Source organism: Dermacentor albipictus, chromosome 10, assembly GCF_038994185.2.
Source record: "Dermacentor albipictus isolate Rhodes 1998 colony chromosome 10, USDA_Dalb.pri_finalv2, whole genome shotgun sequence".
Classification (NCBI taxonomy): Eukaryota; Metazoa; Arthropoda; class Arachnida; order Ixodida; family Ixodidae; genus Dermacentor; species Dermacentor albipictus.
This window is the reverse complement of record NC_091830.1, coordinates 52,163,444-52,178,437: the sequence shown is the minus strand read 5'-3', so window position 1 is coordinate 52,178,437 and position 14,994 is coordinate 52,163,444. Positions and strand designations below refer to the sequence as shown.

General features: G+C 45.5%; 1 protein-coding gene across 1 annotated transcript in view; it reads right to left on the bottom strand.

The window, feature by feature from the left end:
* The window catches only part of LOC135907689 (chymotrypsinogen A-like), a 33,308-nt gene extending 22,857 nt beyond the window's left edge, over positions 1-10,451 (bottom strand). The window contains exons 1-4 of the mRNA XM_065439392.2: positions 10,162-10,451; positions 8,584-8,611; positions 5,909-5,982; positions 1,869-1,978 (exon numbers count right to left, since the gene is read on the bottom strand). Of these exons, the coding sequence (XP_065295464.1) occupies positions 1,869-1,978; positions 5,909-5,982; positions 8,584-8,611; positions 10,162-10,344 (395 nt within the window). The 5' untranslated portion in view covers positions 10,345-10,451. The remainder of the gene's footprint in view (positions 1-1,868; positions 1,979-5,908; positions 5,983-8,583; positions 8,612-10,161) is intronic.
* Between the last annotated feature and the right edge of the window lie 4,543 nt (positions 10,452-14,994).

Below are 14,994 nucleotides of genomic sequence, written 5' to 3'. Positions count from 1 at the left end.
ACTGAAAACCATCGGTCTTAACCTTAAAAGTGAAAAATTCAAACCTATAAAAAAGGTTAAGTGATACACGCGCGCGTTACCAAAGGCCTTTTAAAATTACGCTGACGTTGAAGTCTCTCACAAACGCACAAAGAAATTTTCGCCGACGATTACGATACTCCTCAACGCCCTAGGCTAAGGGTGAACAGAAAGATTGAGAGGGTGCGCCGAAAGGACTTGTGGCTTCATGGCCCTCTCGCGTCCCCAGTGTTGTAGGTCACATGACCGAGCGTGCGCTGGAGGGGAAGAGCGACCAGTGTCAGACATTACTTTTGCGCAAAGACCCCTCCTTCATACTCGTGCTGGGGATCGGATGTGTACATACCGCAGAAAGACTCTCCCAGCAGGGTCGAACGGCCTCCCTCTAATTCCTTCGTTTTTCAGGATAATGAGACCCTGGCTCAGATTTTTTGTGTAATGTTCAGCTCACAACCCCGAAAGTAGCCGCATGGTGTCTGCATACCGACACTTGTATTTCCGTACGGCGAACCTTCAGGACCTCTTGTTACCTCCGGTGCCACGCGCTCAAGACGTAGCAGCCCCACCCAAGGTCTACTAGACTTCTTGCGGGGCATCGACCTTACCGCCCGCGTCGACGTCCACATGACCGGCAGACACACCGTAAATCTCGCTGCTGGGAAAAATGTATAACGCTTTCCACCCGTTACATTACCTCTTGTTGAACTGGCCACGTGCCGCAGTTGCGTCTATTTTCTTTTCTTTAATTTGCCCCAAAACCGCGGTTAAGGTGTCCACCAGTGTGTTAGACGGACACCGCGGTTTTGAAACAACGCTCTTTTGTTTTTTGCGAACTCTCTCGGTCTTTCTTGACCATGGCGTTGGTCTTGCCAAATAGGTGACATGCAGAACAGCTCTACCATCTTTGCTGTCCTTAAATATGCCATGCCCTGGCTGCTGGCCTTGTTTTCAACGGGATTGCGCAATGATAAACTATACCTAAAAAAGACACGGCAGAACCACCGCACGATAACTGTCGACGGTAATGCGATTAGCATTGAAGCAATGGAGCCGCTCGCTGTGTTGCTGAGGTCACGTTTATTCAAAATCTGCAGTCGGATGGACGCACGCTCAAAACGCCTCAAGAAGGCAAAGAAAGCTGATCTCGATAACATTGTCATTGCCACAAGGTATACGAGATCAGGAGAGCAAGCAAACGCTTCTATGCGTGCTTTCCTATGACTGTTCTCTGTACTTGCTTTCTTTCATAGGGTCGCTTTTCTAGGATTTTCTTGATTGCTAGGCGAAGAAAGTGACCAGTCAAGAGGCTCAGTGGGCTGTCCATATCGCAAAACTAACCAAAGACGGCCAAGGATTCCCGTGAAAAAAAATATTTTCAGTGCGAGAAAATAAAGCACAAGCGCGTAGTTTAGAAGCCTAACTTACACGTGAGGTAGAATGTTTGTACATATTGTATGCCTCAGCTACCTGACAGTCTATTTGCCTTTTTATTTCGGAACCGGACCGTGTTTGATCAAACTAAAATTTTGTTCCGAAATTTAAAGAAAGAAGAAGAAATAAATAAACCGCGATACAGTCGAGACATTTATCAGCTTGCATAACAAAGAAGTAAAATTTATAGGTGGCATAATTTGCTGATGCACCTTGCAAATCTGGCATGTGCTACGTGATTTATTTGTGTTCCGTATTATCGCGCCTCCTCATTTGAATATTTATTCATGAATCAGCGCTCGTGTTCTCATATTCTTTGTTCACATAGTCTGTTTGTACTTCGTTTTCGAAGACGTTAACCTACTAACTCGGCCCGGTTGCTGTTTCTATCAAGTGCAGAAGCATATTAGAGGACTCACTTATGAAACAAGCAGTGCGCCGCAGTCAGAATAAGGTTCCTTGTAATGATGCTCCCACCACATGAGAATTGACCACCCGGCGCAACATAAAATATGCTCGTAATTTGAACCTACGGAAGAAAAAAGGCGGCATGCATTATTTTTTTCGCGTAATACCACATAAAGGCCAATCATTTTTCGAGCATGCTTTAGCTTTAAGGTAGGGCGCGCGACCGTAAAACAGCGATTGAACATGAAACTGGCCACCGAACATCTGTGGCATGTTCTGCGGTATCTTGCGCGCCTGACGACTAGAGGTTCCGTGTAACGGGCTCCGTCCGAATCGAAGAAAATCTGGAAGTCTGCGCGGTCAGCGCGGTCAGCGGTGCTGCGTGCGTTGTGCTCTACAGACGTCCTCACGCTCAGACTGTTTGGGCCCCCACGGCATTACCAAGGCCTGCCCAAGCGACTTCCGGTTACTCTGGTCTTGGGTCAGCGGAGGGCATCGTGCTGCAGCAAAATTCGCCTTCTCAACATGCCGCTTCATTCTCGACTGCCTTACGCAGCGCATTCATTCTCTCGACCTCCGTTTTGTCACCCTGATAAGCTACCGATCATGATCTCTATTTATTCACATTTATTTATTAATATAGCCTGAAGGCCTATTCGGGAATTATGTTGGAGGGGCGAGTCAGTTACAATAACTAACGTGCAAAAAACGAACATTAGTTAAGTAAAGTGGCATAATTGTACCCAGGAAATAAGACAGTATGCAAATAAGCATGAACACTAACATAATCACACATTTAGGATTTAGGCAAAGCTTTGACTCGTTAACCAAAGCATCGGGATTAGTGACAGATACAATGCCCCTTGATAATTTATTGAAATGCTGAGTTGCCAAAAGAAGTTGGGAAAGACGATACAGATTAGTGCGCGAAAAAAAAAACTGGTTTTGCTTTAAACGCGTGATCAAAACGCTGAAAAATACAATGAACTGCATCGATGTGAGATTCGGGGAACAGGGATTCACTTTAATAAAGCGCGTGAAAATGGTACAAAAGCGTCATTGCTATGTGCGATTATCAAGGTAGGCCAATGAAAGAGACTCGATGTCTGTAACGCTGTAGTGGCGGGAGTATTTTTTCGGGATAAATGTTGCTGCTTTATTGTGTATTAGTTTTGGTTTATCGACCAGATACGTTTGATGCCGATTCGAAATGATGGAGGCGTATTCTAGCTTAAATCGAAGAAGCGTAGTTTATGCTGATAGTTAAGTAGTAGAGCTGGCCAAGTTGCGTTTCATGACGCCGAATGTGTCAGATGCCTTACTGGTTTTGGTATTAGTTTCTTTGTTCCAAGAAAACTCAAAAGATAAATGAACTCCGAGATACTTAAGTGTGTAGTCCATTTAAACATGGATTCCTTCAATTGGTAGCTCTGTCCTGGATAATGGGCTCTCGTGAACGTCATGGCCTTAGTTTAAGAAATGTTAATTTCCATTGGCCACTGGCGACACCAAAATGCTAGCTTATCGAGGTCTAAATGTAATGAATTATCTTCGGTGTTAATAATTCACCTGCATATAATGCGCTGGCCTGCGAATAACGTGATAGTAGAAGATAGTCTTTCCTGTGTCGTTATTATAGATTAAAAATAAGGTTGGGCCCAAGCCCCAGCCCTAAGCTACTATTTTACATGCGAAAGGTAAGACGAGTACCATTTCACATAGACTGATTGGCCTCGGTTGTTTAAAAAATAAACTATCCATTTATATTTGTACTGTTTTTAATTGTACTGTTTTCTCACCTGCATTATTATTCGAATGTGCGGAATCCCAAATCTTTTCGAAAATGAAAAAACATAGCATTATTTTAATTTACTGCGTCATTAACGGCCTCGTGGAGATCAGTTACCGGTTCGAACAGATGAGTTTCCCAGGAACTATCAAGAAGAAAACCATGCTTATTGCTAAAGAAGAAATCGTGTTTCCTTAGAAATATTATGATGGGGTAGCTATATGATATCTTCTAATGATCTAGAACATGTGCTTGTTAGTGAAATTGTTTGTGACTGAGCAAGGATCATTTACACGACCTGCCCACCATCACTGTTCTCTCCTAATCTTAAGTATACAGTTTCGGGCCCATGTGCTAGCGACTAATAGCGCCGCATGCCATTCTTGCGGGCGTGACGCAAATATACTGCAAATTCTGTGTCCACGGACCACGCTTCCACTCTAAACGCCGTGCTCTGCGTACGTGTAACCATTCAGACTACTGACCCTTCTCGGAAGCAAAGTATCGTGTGACCTTGGCCGAATCCATCCGGTGCGCATTCAAGAGGCCAACACGGCAGTAATGCGCGTCCTGAATACGAATGGGTTGTTGACCGCGTGTGACTGTACGTGGGTGAACATTCCGGTGTGGGCATGTGCACAGCGACTATCCTGATCTTGTTATCTCCTCACGAGCAAGGTAGCCAACCGAGCACAACCACGGCTAACCGCCTGCTTGCCTTTTCTTCTTGGTGTTCGGTGTTTGTTATTCTCTCATTTCTGCGACTAACTACTTTCAGAATTGTAGAAGCACATGTGGCTTAGTTTGAGAAATACTGACACATGGCATGACTTTTTAGGCATCGTCTATTAGTTTAGCGCGTCGGTCGACAAAACTCACTCATGAGTTGACTCACTCAGACTCAAACTAACCCGTGAGTTCTGTGCTTAGTGAGTCCCGCTGAGAAGAATTCTGGTGAGTGTGACCCCTAGTGAACCCGGCTGAACACGAGCACTAAGCAACAATTAAAGTTTTGAGTGAGTCTGAGTGAGTTCTGATTATTTTTCCCACGTAACATCAATTTCTAAAGAATAAAAGCATTGCCAGAATTGTGGAGACTATGGCTACCTCAAATTTTTCGCAGAGCGGTGCGCATGGAATCACGTGGGCGCTACGTTGTTGACAGCACTAGACTTGGATCTACATTGCATCCTCAGGGTAATCGCACCTCCTCTTTCGCTCACGCGCGCACGCGCATTCGGCACATACGCCCCTGCATGGTACCAGTCCGAAGCCGTCGCACCGCGGGCAAATCAAGCACCACCGCCGTTCAGTCTACATGTACGGCGCCATACTTGCACCTCCTCTATGTCCCGTGCTTCCCATTTCCGTCCTAAAGCTGTGTCCGCTCTTCGCGCCTCTGCTGCACGATACAAGCAGTTTGGAAGGGAAATGTGGGAAGCTTCGCAGGAGAGGGTGAAGCATTCGATGCCATTATGAACCATTAGAACCATGAACCATTAGAACCATGAACCATTAGAACCATTATGCATATTAGAACGTAGCTTTCGCTTTTCCCTGCCGCTTTGGGATGAAGGTCACAAAAGGCCAGAACCTACGGCTCCGGCGGCGTCGTGAGAAGCAGGCGATATCAACGCCCATTGCGCGAGTGGTACTTAATCAGTTATTCGTTTTCAGCGCTCGTTCAATCTTTCTTTTCCGTACCACACCCGCACCCTGCTCAAACATGACTTCGCGGCTGTTGCCTAGTGCGGATGGGGCACTCACGTGCAGTGCGAGTGATGTCGATGTCGATATAGCGGGTGCGGCTGGCCGTGCTGCATGCGCATCTACACTCGAATAAATTTGAATTGGGGTTGGCACTTTTGTTACACCTGTGAGACAAGGGCAGACCTTGAAATGCTCGGTTTCCAGCGCTACCTTTCGAAGCTGTGAGGCGAGCCAGACCTTAGTCGTGGTCTGGCTCGCAGTGGAACGGAGAACATTTTTTTTTCCTTTCATGAACTTTCATCCACCTTGCGGGATTACGCATAACTAATTTGCCAGCTACATTACCACCTTTCCTTAGTATACTGTTTTCTTCCGTGTTTGTCATTTGCATCAAAAGCAAACACGACGAGCACCATCGTTCCCAGCTTATTTTGCTCTTTTTTTTTTTTGCCTCAAAGCATCTTCACCTGCCCTAACCTTCAGTGCAAGTGCGTGCGCTGGGAATAAATCTCCCGAATAGGAACAATAATAAAGCACAGAAGTTTCACTTACTATCCACGGCATGTTCTCCATGAAGGTAGGCTTGCCGTTGTATATCCTTCCCTTTGACCCCAATTTGCCACAACCTGCAATAGTCATAGAACGTATGCGAAGACTATGTAAAGTAGCTCTTTGGGGATAGAAGTATCGCTTCTCATGAACCGGTATGTTAGTGGTGGCGAACGCTAGAGGCCGCACTAGACATGCTAATTGACGCACTAGTTAGTGAAAATTGCCTAATTAACTTTTCACTATTAGGTAAGGTGAAATGCCGAAACGCACGTGTAATTCGTTTTGTTTACTTGGATTTCGGTATACGCCAAACAATCCCAGGTTGAAAATTATTTCGGAGCACTACAAAACGACGTCTCACTGCTCCAGACAGAGCTGTTTTGGAATGTTAAACCCTACGAATGAATGAATCCTGTGCCGGTCTGCACCTTATCAAGGACCGGCCAGTCGCGAAATACAGCAGCCCGCACTAAGTAGGTAGCAGCTATAGCAGCCAGCACCCGCAAAGGGGTGGGAAGAGGCAAAAAAACTGCGCTTAAAACATAACAACAAATATTTATTTATTTATTTATGTATGTTTGAACGCCTGAAATACCGCATCGAAGAGGTATTACGTCAAGCGTAGGTTTGAGCCAAACACGATCTTCAATTGTGCGCCTGAAGTGAGCGGTATTAGTCCGTGTACACGCCAACGGGTTGGAGGTCATTCCAGCCCATCGAGATACGAAAAAAAAAATTAACTAAGGTTGACTGAAGTGCGGTCGTGAAGCGGGTAAGTAATGGCTTTCAAATTACTTGCGTGATATTACGCGCGGTAAGCTCTACCGATGATAGAGTTGCCAAGCTACCGGTTGTCGAACTTATGAAACAGACAAAGCCGCCGACTTCTGTGTCTAGATTCTAACTTCTAGATACTAATGTGATAGCACTGACAACGGCAATTCCTGCATTCAATTAATTTGTGTTTGATCAATGTTCCATATCGAGTGGTGTCTCATCTGCAGAAAGATCATCAAGTGGCTGTTCAAACAATGCTCCCGCGTTCCGAACAATCATACGCTCTGCATGCCCAAGACGTCTTGCGCACTTATACACTTCAGTATGTCACTGAAGTGTATTGTCTCAAATCCTAAATTGCCAAAGGCTGGGATCCTAAGTGATTCCTGCGGGGCTCTGAGCCGCTTGTCCAGCGATCAACTCCCTTTTTTTACGTTAAGTTTTCAAGGTCGCCCATCGAATCTCATCTGAGGGAACAACATTGATGTTTCAATGAGCACTGTCGCACATCGGTATTTCAAGAAACGAGGCAGCTGGTGCTCTGGAGGCTTGACCCATAACATCTCATGCAAGTTTGACTACACTGTACTGCCTTATATGTCACAACTTACAACGCTTGCACCCTGATGAACGTGTAGCCAAGGAATCCTACTCTACACCAATCGGTTTCCGTGCTTTCAACCCACCGCAACAGGTCCGTACTCCGAATGTTACGCATTGGGTGCGTTGATGTAGCACACGGCCTTCACCGTCAAGAACGTGTCCCGAGTCATTCGTGCCCGACTTGTGGACACTGCAGTGAAACGCTTGAGCACCTGCTGTTGAAATGCTCAGCGTTCAACAGTTGTTGGCGAGTGCGGCGGAGCATCTTCCACCAGCTTAATATTGCTCGAACTGCACTCAATGGTTTATTGTTTGCGTAAGGTCCTGCTTTAACTCGTTGTCGGGCTCACAAAGTTGTACTAGAATTTATCTCAACCGCGGAACTGCACTCTGGTCTATAGTGCTGGTGCTGTGCATGTGACCTGTTGTGATGTAACATTCTGTTTTTCTCGAGCGATAACTTTCTTTGGCTTTTGCCTCTGCCCCCTTTATGGTTTGTCACTCGCTGGCCATTTATAGCCAACTTGGGAAACTATATGTCGCTAGTTGTCATTAAAAATGACTTCAATAAATAAACAAAATTTTCCGATGGTTCATTTCGAACGATGCTTCCTCGTTGGCAACGATGAGAAATTCGCGGCACGTCTCTCATCTTACTGCTGTGGATGTGACACTTCTTTTGTTCCACGTCAGGCACGCCATGTCTTGCCATTAAAAATGTTTTAACGCTGATTAAAGGTACCGCCATCTCGACAAGGCCCACCAAGGTGGCCGAGGGTTGCGGTCATGAATGACTGCATTGCATCTCTTATCGTAATGCGCAATACGTCATATATTGCTTGCAAAGACATCAACCAAGTTTGATCCTGCCGGGATTTTCTTTACCTCCTTTTTAAGTGGGTGGGAATTGTGATCTTTACAAGAAACAATTGCTAGCCCGCTTTTATTTTTATCTATATGATGTTTATGTGAGTTCCCATAATGTAGGAATTCTGCACTGAGCATGACACAAAGAACACCTGAAACGAGAAGGCTATGCCGGTGGTATTTGCAAGGCTTACGTCACCCTCCCGAACTCGTAAGCCTGGTTCTCCTGGCGCTGGAGTTGCAGAAAATTTACTATGCGTTACTTTCATTCAAAGAAATTTCAAATCATCATAATTATTTTTATCGTCTCGCTGCAGCGGACGCAGAAATATTATTCATTCTCTGCTTGATCGTATTTGTCGCTGAACAAAACCGCCTATTTCGATCGCGTTGTGAAATCACTATTGAACAATAAAGGTCTCACTCACCGGCTTGGTTCAATTTAGTGTCCATTTTCTGCGGAGAGAGAAAAAACGGTTCCATTGAATAGCAGCATTCTACATAATTAGCTTCAATGTGGAACCTATGTTCTAGTAATTAAAAGAAACGAACCCCGACGTTAAACCTGGGCGTATAATTTTGGCTCACAGGAACGCCTTAACCATCAGACCTCTTACAAGAACGAGTGATTGTATTCAATGACTTCTCAATAAAGCGAAGCTTTCTTTACCTAGTTTACCGGGTAGGGCCAACACCACCCAGATAGCAAGCACATGGCCTGTTTACTCCGATCCATGACGTCACGCTACCTGGCCCGAAATTTCCATTGAGAAGGCTGGCATGATGAAAGCGGTGACGTCAAAATCAATTGCCTACTCCGGAGCATCCCCATTAGATTCTATGGCAGTCGGGCCAAGTAACATGGCGTCACGGATCCGAGTGAAGAGGCCTTGTGCTACCTAGGTGGTGTTGGTTGGGCACGACTGCTTGGCTGCTGGGTGTTGCATCGGTGACTATCTCGGTAGATGTATTTGTGGACATACATACACGCAAAGGTTATATGTGTGCCGAACAAAAGTACCAGCGAACTGGCCTAAACAGTCCTTGTCTGCTCACCACGTATATGCGCAATTAACCGCTTTGCTAAAGCTTTGCTTCAAATAACTTCTAGTGGGTGCGTTGTATCTGCATAATTCTTGTCTGGTGGTTAATTATTAAGCTTAATCCAGTGCTTCTCAGCATCCGTGAACTCCGTGAACGCGAAATAAAATGTTATAATGTCGATTAGAAAAAAGTATAATTACGATATCTTTCCGACTAATATCCGACTGTAATATCGAGTAATATCCGATTGATATTTCTGGTGTTTAAAGTATTTTAGGACTGGCTATTTTTCTACCTGTTGGGGTAATGCTGCAAATATTCTGGGAAGTTTAGGCAGATTGCGTCCACAAATTATATTTTCGTAAGCCTTCAATTCTCTATAGTAGTGATTTTGAATCTATTCAATATTGCAGGAAGAACATGAATGGGTTAATCGTTCACTTTATCATTTTTATCATCCCCTTTAAATATAACCATTACGGTTGCGTTATTCTTTCCGGTAGGAAGTTCGTCATTTGAATTGCAATATAAAGGTATTCACAATATATAGTGCTCTAATCTCGGCTATAAGCTTTCACGGACAAAGCTAAAGACAACCGTAAATGTGGAAGCGCGCAGGTTTCAATTTATAAGCTGGACTAAGTTCTCTTCTATTTTAAATAAAACAAACGATTCAATAGCTGCATGATTGATAACACTAGCTGTCATGTCTTCTCAAGCACTAAACATCCCTGCGTAGGAAAAACAACGCACCGACATATGATTGTGATTATCATACCGGTTATCAAACACAAGATCAACTAAATGACAACGTTTCTTTCAATCAACGCATAGTTCCGGAAACTACAAAACAGTTCAGTCATTGAGTACCCGGCACCATCACCGATTGGTCATCATGGTGCGTGCAATCTACGTTAAGCATACATTATTGTAGTCAAGTATGTACGAGTAAAACAACTTACGTTAGCAGTTACAGGGAGCGCCGTGGCGTTAGCAGTTACAGGGAGCGCCGTGACGTTAGCAGTTACAGGGAGCGCCGTGCCGTTAGCAGTTACAGGGAGCGCCGTGACAAAAATCACGAGAGCGACCTTTGTGAGATGCAGTTGCGTATACCATGGTACGTAGTCGCTACGTAAGGAAGCCATGCCTTCGACGTTTCCCTCTTGTAGAGATCACGAAATCGGGATGTGTCCCAACAGGACGACACATCGGCCGAGCATGCAGTTTTCAATGCTTCTTATGGGTCGTCACTACAGCCTACACACTAGTAAGGCGAACCTAAAATGCAGACGTAGAAAGCACACTGCCAATGCCTGATAAATGTATGAAGCTAGAAAGTTTCGCACAATGAACTTGCCGCCATGAATCTTCCTCGATTTCCCGCCTTTATTTCTATAGCTTTCCATTCAGTTACACGGACATGAGTCTTAAGCAAAAAAAAAAGATAAACTTTACCTGCCCTTCTGGATCCTGTGTGTCAGGCAGCTGCAGTTGCACTTCACGCTTAAGTGGAACTGCTCGCTAACGATATTCTCAGTTTGTCGTGCTGCAGAACGAACGTGCTATTAGCCGGCGGACGTTTCTCGCGTGACACACGGTACTTGTTCTGAGCATCGGGTCCCGAGCGTGGGCGGAGAATGCCGCATGGCGTGCATGAAACGTGTGGCCTTTCTGTGCGCGTCTCTCAATCGATCCTATTGTGCGCGTTGACAATGGAACTTTGACAATATGCCCCATCATATATGCGAAGTTTTGTGCAAAAGACATCATCTTGAAATGTACTATCTGTGAGTGAGATTTCTTGCTAATTCCAAAGCAATAAAAAAAAACGATTCCAAAGCTAACTGCTAGAAATCGATCGCACAAATCAATGCAGCACCTTTCTTATTGAAGTGGGCCCGTAAGTCACAGGGACGACTTCCGCGTAGAGGAATGCCCATCATAGCAAGATATACGACGTACTCCTGAAGCTTCTCTCAAGGCATGCATGTCTACAAAATTCTAAGAATGCGTGCGCATATTATTAGAACGCCGGGACAAAAACACAAATACTCCGAAGATTTCATTGAAGATGATTTAGACGCTCTAGCAATATCAGATTGGAGTGGCTCTGATTACATTTCTTTCTTTGACTTTTTTTTTTCAGACCACGGCGGAGTTGCTTTGTCGGCGCATTTGTTCTCGGTATATCGAATCGTTCAGCTTCAATGGGATAAACAAATGCCAACTTACGGGACTTGAGGGTGGAGCTACTTGTTGATGCACACAATATTGAAGCATGTTGATTCTGTCGATTTCGAGATAGCCACGCAAACGGTGTGAAGTGTGATAAAAGTTCTGTACAGTAAGTGTAAGTGCTGTAAACAGGGCGAAGTGTCTCGGTGTATGCCATGGCGACCGCTTGTGGTCTTGTGCACCTTCGCCTACATGGACTCTGTCAGGATTCCGACTGAGGATTTACGAGCTTCGATCAAAAATTACGGGGACATTGCACCGTACCAGCAAACTGAGCCTGAAATTGAACGGGTGGAATTGCTATACCATGTCCCCTATTGCGAGAGCCAATTCTGTGCAAATTATTCGTACTTATCAAATGTGGTATGCCCCTAATATGCCGCAATGCTACAAGGTAAGCACTAAGGTGACGCAAGTATTCAAAATTTCAAATCCAAATCCAATAATATTTGCTATTCGATTCGTTACCGATACAAAAATTATGTATTCGTCTTTGGAGAATATTCGCTTTGCTCGAGTATGAGAGATGACATCTTTTGGAGCCTTGAGGAAGAAAGACCACTCGATGCAAGTAAGGATTGTTTCGAATAATTCTGCTGCATGATAATCATCGATGGTTGCGTAGATGCGTCGTTACCTGAGCAAACGCGCGCAGCCCGTAACTTTCGTTCAATAATTCTCAGTCATTCCATGAAAACAATTCACTTGTAGTCAGTTCATATGCAGATTTACTGTGTCTATTTAGCCTGAGTAATTTATTATTTGATCAGCCTCGTCACGTTTCTATCCTTTGAATACACTGTGCGATCCTGTAGTATTAAACTTGGCTCTTTTGATGAACACAACACTCTACGTGAGTCTGGCGTCCTGCTGTTTTATTGTTTCATTACTGTCGTTGTCTTGGTGCATTAAATACAGAATCAGTTGTTTCTTATTCGCCAAGTACTCAGTTATCCGGAAGTACATGCAGTTGTAGACGACATTACGTGCACGTATCAAAAAGTGTAGAAAAAGCGTCTCTTACTGTTTTTTTTACTATGTAATTACCTTTCACTTTGATTAGAAATCAGAGAAATATTCGATCCCGTATTCGGCGGTCGTTTCTTGCGTGTATTCGCTTTCGGTTCGATTAAAAAAATTTATCTGCTCGAAGTTCTCTTAGTAAAATTAACATGCCAGAAAATTCGCCGCATTAGACGGCGTTTTAGTGGCTGACTACCACTGTTTCGCATACGTCTGAGGCCAGCGTGTTTCTCAGGTCAGAATCCGCTAGTGGCACGATCAACTTTATTGCAGCTTACACCAATGGTTGAACGACCGCAGCAAAGCTCTCTGCGACATAGACACCGGGACGTGCCCAGGAAGTAACTGCCCGAAGTCACGGTCGTCTTAAGAGGAAGCTCAAGCTCGAGTCCAACACCAAATTTCCCTATTCTAATACGTGTGAAACGCAGATACGCTTCTATGAGACAAATCGAGTGAAATTTGTTGCATTTTAAAAGCAAAGTTTAATTCTAGCAACTCCATCGGAAAGATAACTTTGATCTAAGACATCAAATTTTTAACAAAACATTGTCGAAAATAGCAAGGTATGCAAAAATCCACGCACAATCTCCCCCGGGAGTTCTCTTAGTATGCGTAAGCATTGTACCCCTTGCTCACCTCCACGCAGCCCGTTGTCATTGTCAATGTTATGACACTTGATGCGACAGGTATAAATGACAGCGCTGCGGCAGCATGAACTGCTGCGGACGGCGGCGCAGGGTGAACTGATGAGGCAAGTAAACTACTCCAGGCGGTAGCACCAGGTGCGCTGATCAGCTTCCGATCATTATAAGCTCGTATCGCTCTTTAGTGCCTTATCCATCCGCGTCCAACCATTATGCGCCACGCGGACCTTATCTTGAACGCGATATGCGACGCAGACGGAAAGTGCCGACTGCTGATAGCTTCGCGCGCTGTGTTCTCGCCACTTCGCGTTTCAGAGAGACGCGCGGGCCCATACCTTGAAAGCGATAGGCGAAATGGGCAAGGTGCGGCGTGTGCTGAGAGAGAGAGAGATCTCTGAGCGCTCTGTTCTCGCCGCTTCGTTCGCGTGGAAGCGACCGGCAGCACGAAGGTGAACCCACTCGCTCTTGCGCGCTCTATCTATACTGTACGCCTGATTGCAGCAAACAAATTCACATGGGAGTCACACGTTCGAGATCTGTGGCAGGTTCCGGGGCCCCATTATCTCTAAGCACAAACAACGTGTACGTCAGGTTATGCACAGCCCTTCAATCGGAGTGCATATAATGTGCGAGTTCAGTGCCATGTGCCATGTGCGAGTTCAATGAAAGGGCACGACCACTTGAGGAATTCTTCCTCTCCACCCCCAATATACAAATAGGTCTACCTCGAAATGGTCTATGTCTGTGTTATACGTTCTTGAGAGCAACGCAGCGAGTGATTTTTGGGGGGTCATATTCAGCTTTTCTGGACGCGGACCAACTAGCGCCCCAAGCGGCCCCGGGATGAAGCTAGCGTGTTTTCAATGGAACGAGCGGGTTTTTCGTGAATAACAAAAGCTGCAGGTCGATTACTGAAAAAGGCAGGTGAGAGACATATTTTGGAAGTCAATCCACACGAGCCAAATGCAGTGATCACACTGTGGCGAGCAAGAATTTTGTTCCCATAGCGGTTAATGATTCTGCATTGGGAAACCTATGGAAACGGCGAAAATGTGTGCTCAGCTTTCGAGACAACAACGGCACCTGTGATAAAATTATGGCGTCTATTGTAAAAGTCATTGCAGCGTATACAGTCGGGAGCCTCAGCTTTCTATCGATGTCTACCTCGACTCTCTACACATGGCGTAACAATGTTCCCAAAAGCAATTTTTGAAACACAGTCGTGCAAATTCACGTGGTATCTATAAATATCCAAGCATATCACGCGCGGAAACGTTGGAAGCCGTGGCCGAGTCGTTTAATCTAGAGCTGTGCACGGGCTCGGGCCGGCCCGAAATCCCGAACCCCGCCCGGCCCGCGGGCCGGGCTTGGGCCATTTGGAGATTCTCTTACTCGGGCTTGAGCCGGCCCAGGCTTTCTATGTCTCGGACGGACCGGTCGGGCTCCCCGATCTCGAATGCGTACCTTATGCGAAAGTATGCTTGTCGTCTCGCATGTAGGTACAGCAGGAAGTGCAATGAATTTATTCATCAAAAATGGAATCTACAGGGACGGGAGAAAAGTACTAACGCTAACAAAAGGCAAACGAAAGCTAGCGGAGGTTCGGAATGCGTTTTCGGTTCTACCAAGTACCGACGCTATGGAAAAGCCGCCGCTTGCAGGCACCTCACAGTAAAAAGGCTGAGAAGGGAAGCGTTTGGGAAGCGAAGTCGGTGTACGAGTGGAGCGACGCAGCCAGCGACCAGACTGTTGAGGCAGACGAGCTGACCGATTACTTGGCCGCAGAATCGACACCGTGCTCGGAATCTGAACTAGTGCAGTTTTGGAAAAGCAAGGAAGCCACGTACCCAAAACTTGCTCTTCTTGCTAAGAGGCTATCAGCCATCCCGG